General features: G+C 50.8%; 1 protein-coding gene across 2 annotated transcripts in view; it reads right to left on the reverse strand.

Annotated features, from left to right (window-relative positions):
• Positions 1 to 1,849: 1,849 nt before the first annotated feature.
• The window catches only part of FAM20C (FAM20C golgi associated secretory pathway kinase), a 61,567-nt gene continuing 50,945 nt past the window's right edge, over positions 1,850 to 12,471 (reverse strand). For both annotated transcript variants that reach the window (XM_063343167.1, XM_063343166.1), the window contains 5 exons: positions 6,276 to 6,456; positions 5,563 to 5,672; positions 3,917 to 3,998; positions 3,768 to 3,827; positions 1,850 to 2,991 (listed from right to left, as the gene is read on the reverse strand). In XM_063343167.1, coding sequence (XP_063199237.1) covers positions 2,739 to 2,991; positions 3,768 to 3,827; positions 3,917 to 3,998; positions 5,563 to 5,672; positions 6,276 to 6,456 — 686 coding nt within the window. In that variant the 3' untranslated portion in view covers positions 1,850 to 2,738. The remainder of the gene's footprint in view (positions 2,992 to 3,767; positions 3,828 to 3,916; positions 3,999 to 5,562; positions 5,673 to 6,275; positions 6,457 to 12,471) is intronic.

Genomic DNA, 12,471 nt, shown 5'->3' on the forward strand with positions numbered 1-12,471 from the left:
ACGTTTTCCGTCTGCGGTGCCCGCTGCCCCCCGCCCATGGAGAAAAGAGCTATCGGAACAAGGCAATAATTCTTTTCCCTTCCCAAACCTGTAGAAAATGGAATACGAGTCAAAGCTCTGGCAGCGGGAAGGCAAACAGGGCAGGGCGTCCTGGGAGATACCGAGACACAGCCCCGCCGCTTCTTTAATTCATCAGCCCTTCCACTTGTTGAAATTACCCCCCGATCGGGCCCGTGCCCCCCGCTGTCCCGGCCACACCGAGGGCCTGAACCCAGCTCTCGCCATTCCCTGCCCGAGCGCCCGGCCCCCGATTTGGGATCCCACTGCTCAGCGGGGGTGAATCCACCCCCGTTTCTCATCGGAGGCCAGAGGAAAGGAAACCTTGCCCAGTTCTTAGCTGCCATCTCCCTCCTCCCAAGGAGCTGGCATCTCTCATCCCAAAGAAAAGCCTCCCCTTCAGCATTTCTGCGTGTCTAATTGAGGACTGGAGAGAAGAATTTTTAGGCCTAGAAAGCTGCAGCACAGAGCGCGTGAGGGGAGGCACCAAAGCTCAGGAAAGGAACGAAACCAGAGACCCTCCATATGGCGAGGAGTGACCTCTGGTTAATTATTCCAGAGAAACACCACTAATCCTGCGTATAGAAATCCAGAATCGGGTTCGTAACAGTGAGTTTATATCCCCGCAGCCCCAGGCAGCCTTCTGCAGAGCCCCCCCAGCTGGAGCCACCCTGCCGGCAGCTCCCCACGCACCCCCGGCGTCCCCGGAGCAGAGCCCCGCGCTGTCCCTGCCCCGCTCTCAGCCCAGCGCCGAGCGCCGCCACCGGGGCAGGCTCAGCCCCAGCGCCCCCAGGGTGATTTTATGGCCCCTGCCTGGACCCCGGCACAGTCTCCTCGTGAGGAAAGGCTGCACCCGCAGGAAAACCCCAGCCGGGCACTAAGGACAAGGCAAGGATAATAACACCCATTTCTTCACCTTTTAATAATCCTAAGTTTTGGGGTTTTTGGCTAACAGAGAGCGAGCTGCGGTGCAAAAGCGCTGCGTTAGAGACAACACCCTCGCTACCACGCGTGGGGCTCGGAAAGGGAAAAAAAAAAAAACCCAAGAAATTTTCCAAGGTCATGGACATCTGTATCATCTGAGGTGTTCTCTTGTCTTTGTGTGCCGTGTATGTGAGAGCCATGGGAGTTTGAAAGGGGCGGTGAAACAGTCAAAGACGTATGGTTTTTAGTGGTAACGCACCACCTACGACGTGTATGAGACCATAGAGCAGCTCCTTCTCTCATTCCCAATTTCAATATGCTCAAATGCCTACATTTAGTCTATCTGGCTACAAGCTTTTAAAGTATATGTTTATAAATCCCTGAGAAGACAGACATGAAATGAAACAAATGACAGATGTGAATTATAGTTGTGATGAATATTGTCATAATAAACTCTCTCCTCACCCAAAAGAGCGATGAGGGATTCCTTCGGCACCACACCATGTTTTCGCAAGTCAAAACCAGCCACTTTTTCAATTTATAGCTTGCTTTTGGGCTGAAAGTCTCCACACACATTACATGAACTCAGCGGAACGTGATTCAAAACTTTTTGGTGAAGAATAGGACGTTTCCAGACAATTTAGGCTGGGATTTTGTGGGTTGTGCAAGGGCTTTTGCTACCCCGGTCAGAGGAGCTGCTGGATCTACAGCGCGCGGAGGGTGCGTTAACCCCCGCTCCCCGACCCCAGCTCCACTGGCTGTTGGTACACCCGGGAGAACAGCCTGAACAGCTCTGCCCGGAGCGCGTGGCCCGTGTGCCCAGTTTCACACTTTCCAGTGAAAAACGAATCCGCTGAGACGCGACGGCTACACATTTTGCCATATCTTTATTGCACTTTTACCACGTTGCAAACAATTCCACAAAAATGCTGCAAAAGTAAGCCTAGAGCTGCTGAAAGCAGCTTTTTACCCATATATGTATATATTTACACAAAACTATCAAAAGCAAAGTTGAAAAGTAGCAGCTCAGCTATGAGAGTCTAGAAAGGTAAGAGCCGCCACCTCCTTATGGACAAATAGTACAACCTGGCATTTTACATCACTTTGTAAAACCAACATTCAAGTATTCCTGTCAATGCACAATTAGTGAAATTCCCTTCCGGCAACCACTGCTTATTATTATAATAATTATTATTTTTTGCCTTTAAAAGTTCATAATGCCTTAACCCTTTAAATGCTGAGTAGCTGGGGGAAAAAAAGCATTCAATTTAAATAAGATACAGTGGATTAGAGCACTTAAAGGGTTAACACAAAATACTAAGTGGACTGTCACCACAAATAAAGTGTGAGTCACAAAACTATGCCGTCCCTCTTAGTTAAATTTGGTAGGTAGGTCTGGGGTTTCATAGATATACCATATATAAATACAAAATATTAAGTAAAGGCCTCCTTTCTATACAAAAAGGACAGGAGGTGTTTGCTGTAAGACTGTTGTCTGTCAATGATCTGAGTATTTTCTGCATCTTCTCATAATCTCTCTTTAGGAACTAATGAAAAGCATCACATTATTTTTCTTAATGAACTAAGCCTTTGCAGAGTCTACACTTTACCTACTTTGGGAACAATTATATCTCATTTCTGAATTCACTGAATTCACAAAGTGGCGTATACAGTCTTTTGCAAGACTTTTTTTTTCTTTTTTTTCCTTTTTTGAATCTTCTTTACTTGGCTGGTAAAAACGTAGTCTTGCGATTTCACTACCTCTCGGTCGTACCAGTGTTAACATCAGGGTTAAAGTCATTTTCAACCACGTTGTCATAACCATCCTTTTCTATGCAGTCACTGACAGCCTTGAGGACGATCCGCAGCCGCCTGTCCATCGCCTCCAAGTGAGGCTGGTAGAGAACGGGAGCTATTTTATCTTTTAGTAAAGATTCCTTCATCAAGAGACTGAGTTTGTATTCCTCCTTGGCTAACAACTGTAATCGCAGATAGGTAGACTTCCTTATTCTACGAGAAAAAGGAGAAAACCCATGCAAATCAGTATTTTCACCACTACTGGTCTCGACAGGGCTAAAAGGCTTGTAGCCAGCATGGCGAGAACAGCGTAAAAACCTCGTGCTCTGAAAGGCTGAGAAGCAGCGACTGCCACGGTGCGACGGAGCATCGTCCCCTGGCCGGCCTTTGGGAAGGGGGAGGGTTCGGAGCCCCGAGCAGCTGCCCCTGCTCCCGCTGCGGTGGGACCCGCTGCAGCTGGCGGGGGTGACACGCGTCCCGGTTGCAGCTGGCGGGGGTGACACGCGTCCCGGTGCCAGCACGCGCGGGACAGGGGCCTGAGCTGGGCGAGGGCGGCAGCGGCGGTGGCCCCTGCTGGCTCAGACGCCCAGAGCCTGGCAGACACGGAGCTGGCTCCGGGTCCCAGCCGGGCAAAGCTGAACCTCTACATGTCACCTGTCCTCTGAAAATCCTGGGCCACGGGCACCCTGGCAAGCCCCTGTGAAGCACCCCAAGGAGCTGGGGACAGTTTTCCACTTGACTTGAGTGGGACATTTATATTGTCCTAATAAAGCCTCTCCCACAGCAGCCCCCAGCCACGTTCCTGCAGGGTCCTGATCCCACCAAAGCACCAGCCGGGCAGTGCCAGCGCTCGGGGCTCGCTGGGGTCGGGCTCGCCGGGCAGGATCCCAAACCTCCTCCTCTCACGTGCAATAAAAGATTCCCTTGAGCACGGCAGTCCTATTAATGGAAACAGCTGTATAAAATGGGAAACAACTCTGGAAACATACCTGCAGCACTGGTTTAAAGGCACCAATATGGAAAGTTCGTCATGGGAATATTTTCCAAACCTGTTAAAAGATAAAAGCGAGAACATGGCAAAGGCTGTCATAAAGACTAACTTCCCCCCCCGCCCCGAAAGATTATTAAAGGTATTTACCCTCTTCCATTATCTAAGTGGATAATAAATGTTTCATTTCCAAACTTCTCAAAGGTTTCGTAGTGATGTCGATCCATGTTACCTAAGGAATAAAGAGAAAAAAAGCCTGTTCTTGCCCTGGCTCGGTGCTGAGCCTGCGGGGCAGGGCGAGAGAAAAGCCACGGCTCAGCCAGGAGCCCAGCGCTGCCCAAACACGATGGCCACGCAGGGCAGAGAAAGCAACGGGTCCGCTGGGCTAGTTTGCTTCTGCTGCGGGAAGCCCAGCGTGGGGATGCTGGAAGGTGGGCTGTTACGCCACTGGGAGCTTCCCACGCTCTCTGTAGCTTTTATACTTGAGCTCTAGGGGACCCATCGGGAGACAAAATGAGCCTTCCCCCCTTCCAGCAACCCCCTCCTGGGGTACGCCAAGGAAATCCCTCCCAGTACGATGGCATCTCAACTGCTTCAGGAGCCTGGTCATCCGTGAGGTAGCCACATCCTGAGCCAGCAGAGCTTCACCAGCGCGAACGAGCGCTGCTGCTCCAGCCCGGGTCAGCACGGCGTGTGAAGCAGCCAAGGGACACGTGCCGGGTGCGAGGGAGGGGAAAATGCATCCTCCAAGCAGCGATTTTAATCCACACGACTTTGCTAATATCATACTAAACTTTTTGAACCACAACCAAACATCCTGTTTTAGCTCAATTAAGAACTTTGTCCAAATTTTCTGGCTGCCTGGGAAGCCAAAGCGGTATCAGGGCTATCAGGGCTCTCGGATGGGGATGCTGAGGATGCTACTGCAGCCCTGCAGCTGAGCAGCTCTCCTTGGCCACCCGCCGCAGGCAGAGGCGTGATCTGCTCCTCAAGGTCAACGTGCAGAGCGTTGGTGCCAAGCTATGAATTTTGACTTCATGGCAGGGGTCTTGAGCCACTTAGAGATGCCACATACGGCCCCGGAGCTGTGACGCGGCCTTTCCTGCTGCAGCCTACTGCAGAAATCTCAGCAGTGGCAATGGCAGAGCATATGTCCGTGCTGGCACGTGTCCCAGCATCGAGTATGTGGATCCTTACAGGTATATCGGCTGCAGCAGAACAGGTTTCACCTGCGGACATCTCAGTGGTAGCCACTGAGTGGGCTTGGAATCGGTCACTACTACCTGCCTGTTAGCAATTGTTTTATTCCAAACAGGTTACATCAACAGAAAAAACTTCCGATACATACCACAGCTGCCTTTGTGACAAAGCAACACCTCTTTTTCCCCCCTCTGACGGTTTTTGGAGCAAGCAGCAGTGAGCACCACTGCAGGCTGAACGCAGCGTGCCGGTGATGAGCAGTCCCTGGCTGGGCGTGCAGGAGCCAGGGGCTGCAAGGGGGAGGCACCCACTAAAGCCAGCTGTGAAGCCCTTGGCCGCTGTGGAGGAGACCAGCCTGACCTGCATCCGTCACCGCTCTGCATCTCTCAGCATCCCTGTTCCTTTAATCTGCGCTGATGGAAATACGTAACCATGTAAATCTGCATTTTCTCATCATCATCCAGAACGGCACATACAGTAAATGCAGCTTCATCCACGCTTTAGCAAACTGCTGAGCTATGCAGAGCGGTGTAGAAAGGAACGGTTCTTATTCTAATCAAATGTTGCATTTAATTTTTGAAAGAGATGAAACATACCCATTAGGAAATCAAAAACTGTCATATCCATTATATCCAGAATTCTGGTCCCACTGTCATATGGAGGTGTTTGTTTAACCTCTTCACAATAATCTGGATCAACTTCCCATCTGGAAAAAACAATATTTTGATATTTTATGTGACGTACAAAGCTTGCTGAGTATTAAAAATAATAATGTTATTTTGCAAAGATCTAGTTGTATCATGTTTGATTGAGGGCAGGGTCAAGGTAGAGGCAGCAAATTCTTCCGGCTGCTTCCAGCAATGCAGGAACCCATAAAGATTGTGACTGATGAAGGAGGAAGAAAATGACAAGATTGAAAACTATCTGGCTAATAGCTCCAAGATTTAGGGGACCAGCTGCACCATCAGTCATACGACGAAAACATGCGAGACTCGCTGAGGGCTGCTGATGGCAGCGGATCTCTGCCTTCGACAGGACTCAGCCAGGTCGCCTTCCATCCTGTCAAAACCACCGGAGGTTCCTGTCCCACGAGGGAATTACGCCACTGAAGGTCCTTTCAGGTTCAGGACCATAAGCTGGAGCCCCTCAAAAGTGCTCTGTCCCCTCCCAGGAGCCGGCCCCGCTGAAGACAGGCAGATGCTCTCCTGAGCCTCAGTGCTCTACGTCAGGCCAGGGCAGTGACTCCAGCACCGTCCCGTCTTCCCTTCGCCCTTCGCAGCTGGCGAACCCTTCGCTCACCACTACTCACTCTGCTTTCTTGCGCTTGTGGTAGGAACGTCTCCAAGGGTTTCTCCAGGTTTTCCTTTTAGCTAAAGACAAATCAGGCAGGAAAGCGGCCAGAGACCCCTCGATCTGATCTGGTTTCCCACAGAGGGCGTGCTCTGTTGAGCAGTAGTAGGAGCATTCCCCATAGAAGCAGATGTTGTTGGCTGGCAAATAAAGGAAAAGAGTTTTACAGCCTACCCTTAAATTAGTGTTCAAGAATTCGTAAAAGCACTGATGTATGCATGAGCAGAAATAAATCTCAGACCCAAACCCCCATAACCACACATAGTTTTCTTCCACTGAAACCACTCGAAAGACATTCATTTCAGCGGCTGGGATCACGCCCTGTGCTGGGCCCTCTGTGACTATTTCCAGTCTATTTATATTCAAAAAAAACAAATTAATTTTTGTTTTTAATCCTTTCCCTTCTCCTTTCATTTTGCCAGACTGATACAACCTTTGGGATCTATTTGTTGCCCCAGGCCGGAACCCCAAATCCCACAGCTGAACAAGTGGCATATGCCCCAAATTAAGTCACCTTTCAAAATCTTGGCTCGTTTCTTTAAGAACAGACAACATTTCATTCATTCATTTACTTGCTGGTAGGAGAAGAACTGGCAGTTTTCCTAAGGAGAGTTATTTACCACGCAGACTGCTGTGGGGGTGTGCGGAAGGTGGAAACGGCGCAGATGTAACCCTGTCAGCACACACCCCGAGCACAAATTTCTTCCTCCACACATCACGTTACTCCAACAGCCACAGAGAAAGAACCCGCAGGTGGTTTTGGAGCGTGCGTTACCTTAAAACCTCCCCAAAGCTGCCACCACGTATTTCTGTGCCAAGCGGAGCAGCCGGCTCTTTACCAGCACCCCCTTCCCAGGCGGATTCCCTGGAGGTGGGAGGGAGCAGCTCACCCCCAGCCCCCACCGGCGCTGGACTATGAACGGCAGCACAGTGCTCATCTTGTCAGCGTGCTACAACTCTTCCGACATTGCTTTATGCCCATAAAATGTCATTAGAGGAAGACTGTGCCCTTTCCTTATGGTAATGCACGAAGGTGAGAAGTCACATTGCCTCCTAATTCCCCACAAGGCCTCTAAATTCAAATCTTGCTGCTGAGCTCCTCTCCCTCTGGGCAGGATGAGGAGAAAGGAGGCAGGAAGCGCTGGGGAACAGGGGAGGTGATTTTCTGCCCGCCACAGAAGAGCGCGAGGCTGGGAAAGGTAAGCCGGTGGGTTTTCACGGCAGCGATGCCCCGCAGCACGCCGCCCCCACGTCACCCATCACCGCGACGTGCCCCCGGTCCAGACCCGGCCTATGGCCGGCAAAGCGCCCGGCGGAGATGGCTCACTGCGGGTGGGCCACGGCAGGGAGACGGGGAGCCAAGAGCCCAGGCAGCAATACGGGTCCTGGAGACACCAGGAGGGAGGGAGAAGGAGAGCAAGGGGCTGTGACCGGGGAAGGAGGAGTGGGGGAACGTGGAAGGGCAATAAGGTCTTGTGATGTTTTTGATTGTAGAAATTAACCATATTATCCGAGACCAACTGCTAACCTTGGAATTACAGCACACCATGGGACTAAAAGGCTGGTGTGTTACTACTTGACAGTGTCTCAGCTCTTCATTTCCAAGCCTCTATTGATGGCCACCAGGCTTGTCCATTAAGTCGTGGTTATTTCACTCTGGACACAGCCTTTTCGATGCCCTCTGCTGTGACTCCTCAGGGCCACCCATCTATCTGTGCTCAGGAACAACTCCAGCCCGAACTGCGTCTTTACATTCGCAGGGTTGTCTCATACCAGTTAAATACACCCTGACTCGGTCCAGAAATATTTACCCTGTGGTCAAAACCCTCATTGACAATTACTGAAAGAAAAGTACTTCAGGGAACAGACAACGAAGAACAGAAATACAAAAGGAAGGAAGGCAGCACTCAGCAAGTCTATACCTTTAATTTTGTAATTTAAAGTGTCTTATCATGCCGAACGGTAAAATTTTCCTTTCTTAAAAATTATTTTAAAAGCTTTTTCTTAGATACAAGGCATACTTAGTCCCTTAACATTTTAATTAAAGGAACAGTAATTTGGGGACTTCCCACAAGCTAAGAAGTGACGATGTCCTTGGCCACTAAGCCGCTCAACTTGGCTATTTCCTATGAACCCCAGCACAAACTTTGGTGCTGCTCATCACACAATATGTCTATTAACTTCTAAACGGAAACCCCACTCATTTTTCCTTCTAAGCAACTCAGTATTTATGGCTCAGATCTCTCAGAATGAAGTTTTGAAAACCTTTTTACAAATTGCAGGTGAAAAGAGCCATCACGGTTAGGGACACTTGGCTTGGAAGGGTCTCTGGAGGCCTCTCGTCCAAGCTCCACCTCCAGGCCAGCACTAACAGAAGAGCCAGAGCAGCGTTGCCTTCTCTTGTCCAGGTTAAACAAACCTGAAGCCCTCAGCTTCTCCTTGTACACCAGACGCACCAGCTCAGCGGCCCTCCTTTGGACTCACTCCTTTCATTAGTCTAAAATCAAGCGTGAAGTCAACATCCAAACAAACCCAACCTAAGGCAAGCCCCGGGCGCGCTGCCCCGCAGCCTGTAACCTCTCACCAGTTTCCTCTTCAAAAATGCTATTGCGGCGTGGACTTGGCATAGCTTTTGCAGGGCTAACACAGGTGCCCCAACTTCGCCTTTGATCATCCCGGCAAAACCAGGAGGCCTTCATGCCTTCCATAATTCGGGCTGCAGGGGAAGAGTTGTCCAAGCAGCTGGGGGCAGTGCTGCCCGCTGCAGACAGCCTGCAAAGGGGGGGAACATACTGGGCCGTTGGGAAGGTTGGGATATTCTCGGCCAAGAAAAAACGGGGAAAAACGGCTGCGATTTATACCCTTAAAAAGAAATTACTGCAGACAAAATATTTCAAGGGGTTCCAAGCTGCCACAAGGGGTGATTTACAAGGAATCCTGTACGGATGCAGCTCGCTGCAGGGGAGCACAGAGCGTTGGGAGATGGAAAGAGCTCCCTTCTTCCCCGCGCCTGGGTGGGAAGGCAGAGCTCTCCCAGGCCACGGCCGGGGCTGGGAGCTGCCCTGCTCCCCTTCGGCCGGGTCAGCATCTCCTGCTCCTCCCTGGAGGCAGGGAGCCCAGGCGGGTTCCCCTTCATCGCCTCAGACAATTTACCTTCGCGGGTCTCTATGACCTGACCTCCAGCTGGCCCTGGGACGCCGATGCCAGGGTATCTGCCTCCGGAACGGTTCTGTACGGAGCAAAGGGCCCAGCTGCTGCTGCGTGAGATGTAAATCCAACCTTTCCAAAAAGGAACCATATTAAACACAGCATTTTGCATGGTGGGAAGATAAATACCGTGTTTAATCGTTTGCTTCTGAATTTAACTGCGGGAACAATGAAGCCCTGCTCCGTATTGCCAACGAGAGCAACTGGGACTAATCCTGTGCCAGTAATCGCACATTGGTACCCAGATAAACCCACAGGGAAGCCTGGGGGCGGTGGCAGCGGTGGCATTCGCTGCAGCCGCTCGCCGGCCGCTGGCCCCGCTCCTCCCCAGCTCCTCCCCATCGCCATCCTCCCACCGAGCCCCATCGCCCGCCCCGGCAGCCCGTCCTCCCCGCGACCGCAGGACGCCTCTGGCATTCAGACAGCAAACTTGTGCTAAACCCACAAGCGTGTTTCTTGGTGAGAAGTGACTTTCAACAGCAAAGCTTCTTCTGTGGTACTTAATCTCCACGGCTCCTGTCTGAATTTTGGGGGTAGCGGAGGTGAAAGGATGCTGTATCTCAAATTACTATTAAAGAAATTAGCTGCTTTGATGGATACAGAACAGCCATCCCGATATGTCTACCCTAGTTCTTACACAGAAGTGAGATGAGCTCTTATTACAGGCGGTGAAATGAAGCAGCCCGAATTCTCTGGGGAAGCATTCATTTTTAAGGTTTCTTAAAAATGAAGAACAAAAAGAGGTATCCAATATAGAAAAAGACAGTTCTCATTTAAGACTTCAAGGTGCGGTAGGAAGCCTCTTTGAAACCTAAGTAGGTGACCCACATTCTGCACAGCGGGCTGGGGGGGAATTTCACGTGAGAGACACGAGCCCCATGCTTCGCCCACAATCCCAGGTGCAGAGCAGGGTTTGGCCTTCCAAAGGCAAAAACCAGCGGGAAAGGGGAGAGGAAGTCCAACTGGAGTGTGTCCTTCTCCTCCCATTGAAACCGGCCAGCCCACAGGTCCCTCTCTGGCAAACCGGGAGGGGAGGGACGTTCATCCGCGCCGAAATGTTCACACGCTGAGCATTTGCAACACGCAAACTCCCCCTTCATTAAAAACCCCAATTTTTTCCCCAAAGCACTAGAGGCAAGAGAATCCCGGGCGGTGTCGCAAATGTCGGATTTTCACTATCCGAGGATGAACAGCCACAATTCGTAGTAAAATCCATGCAAAAATCATGGTCTGGTGATCGAAACTCCAACTAATTACAACAATTAAGAACCAGAGTGCCTGTGTGCTCATCTGCACATTCCCCGTGCGTCATCCCGAGAGCTGAACAATAATTCTTCTCAGGAAGAAAAGGAACAAGTGGAGATACCTTAAAGCAAATTGCTTGGCAGAGCAATTCTTTTATTGAGATTTGCATGACTGTTAATAGAGGACATTTAGCAAGCCTCTGCAATTGGAGTACTGGAAAGAATCCTGAATATTTACTAAAGCAATGCATGAAAAGATCTTTCTTTTACCTGCTCAAAATAATAGCTAATTCAGAATTGCTATTGTTTGCTGAGAGGGGAAAAAAAATCCATAATCCCTTGGAACTGGTTAATATGAACAAAACCATAATGCTTACTAGCTGTGTAACATTGATTTCTTTAAGCTGCTGCCTCAATTACTTCCAAAACGAAGGCTGACATCATTAATATGTCTCTTTTTTCCTAGCAAATTACCATTCATTTGTAAGAGTAGCAGGGCTACTGCAGTCTGCCCTGCTGCAAAGGATGTAAAATTAATTTAAATAATTACTGACCTAATTCCATTTCTCATGTTTAGTCCAAACTGCCTGGAAGTGCACTTCTCTGCAATCGGCTTTCTCTCTGAAGGCAGGGTAATGCAGGGGCTGACCTGTCTGCCTGCAGCCATCTCCCCTTCCCGATGGAAAAGGGACACTGCTCTGCAGCCTGCTCTGAGCCTGCATCTGCCCACAGCTTCCTGGCAGTAAGAATCATGGAATCCCAGAATGGTTTGGGTGGGAAGGGACCTCAAAGCCCACCCAGTGCCACCCCCTGCCCTGGGCAGGGACACCTCCCACCAGCCCAGGTTGCTCCAAGCCCCGTCCAACCTGGCCTTGAACCCCTCCAGGGATGGGGCAGCCACAGCTTCTCTGGGCAACCTGGGCCAGGGGCTCACCACCCTCAGAGGGAAAAATTTCATCCTGAGATCTCATCTAAATCTCCCCTCTTCCAGTTTGAAGCCATCACCCCTCGCCTTATCACTCCATGCCCTTGTGAAAACAAGGTGAGACACTTGTGAAAACTTGCTGAGACGCTGGCACAGGTGGCCCAGAGAGGTGGTGGGAGCCCCATCCCTGGAAGTTTGTAAGGCCAGGCTGGACGGGGCTCTGAGCAACCTCATCTAGCGGGTGATGTCCCTGCCCAGGGCAGGGGGGTTGGAACTAGATGACCATTAAGGTCCCTTCCAACCCTGACAATTCTGTGATTCTATGAAAAGAAGCCCTGATTTCCATGGGACAGGTGAGATGGGCCAGGCGTGGAGATGCAGTGAGGTTACTTCTGACCCATCCCCGCACCGTTCCAGGGAATAACACGGTGCATTGATGAGCATCATCAACGTTTACCCCCTGAGGGTTTCCGCTGCAGACAGTGGTCTCCCAGCCCGAAGAGAAGAGCTGTGAATGAGATCAGTTACGTTTAGCACTCATTTAATTTTCAGAGATGTCTGTGGGTGCACGGGGAGGGATGCACTGCTCACAGCCACCACGTGTCCCCGTGCCCCTCGTCGCCGAGCACGGCTGGGAGGGAGATGCAGAGACACAGGCGCCTCGACAGCGGAACGCGGGCACAGGGACTGGCTCTTCAGGTACCCATATGGCACACCTCCATTTCTCACCTTTCTAACCCATTCTCCTGCAAAACCAAGCGGCTTTGGTGTCCCTCAGC

The sequence above is a fragment of the Chroicocephalus ridibundus genome, chromosome 8 (assembly GCF_963924245.1).
Source record: "Chroicocephalus ridibundus chromosome 8, bChrRid1.1, whole genome shotgun sequence".
Taxonomy (NCBI): Eukaryota; Metazoa; Chordata; class Aves; order Charadriiformes; family Laridae; genus Chroicocephalus; species Chroicocephalus ridibundus.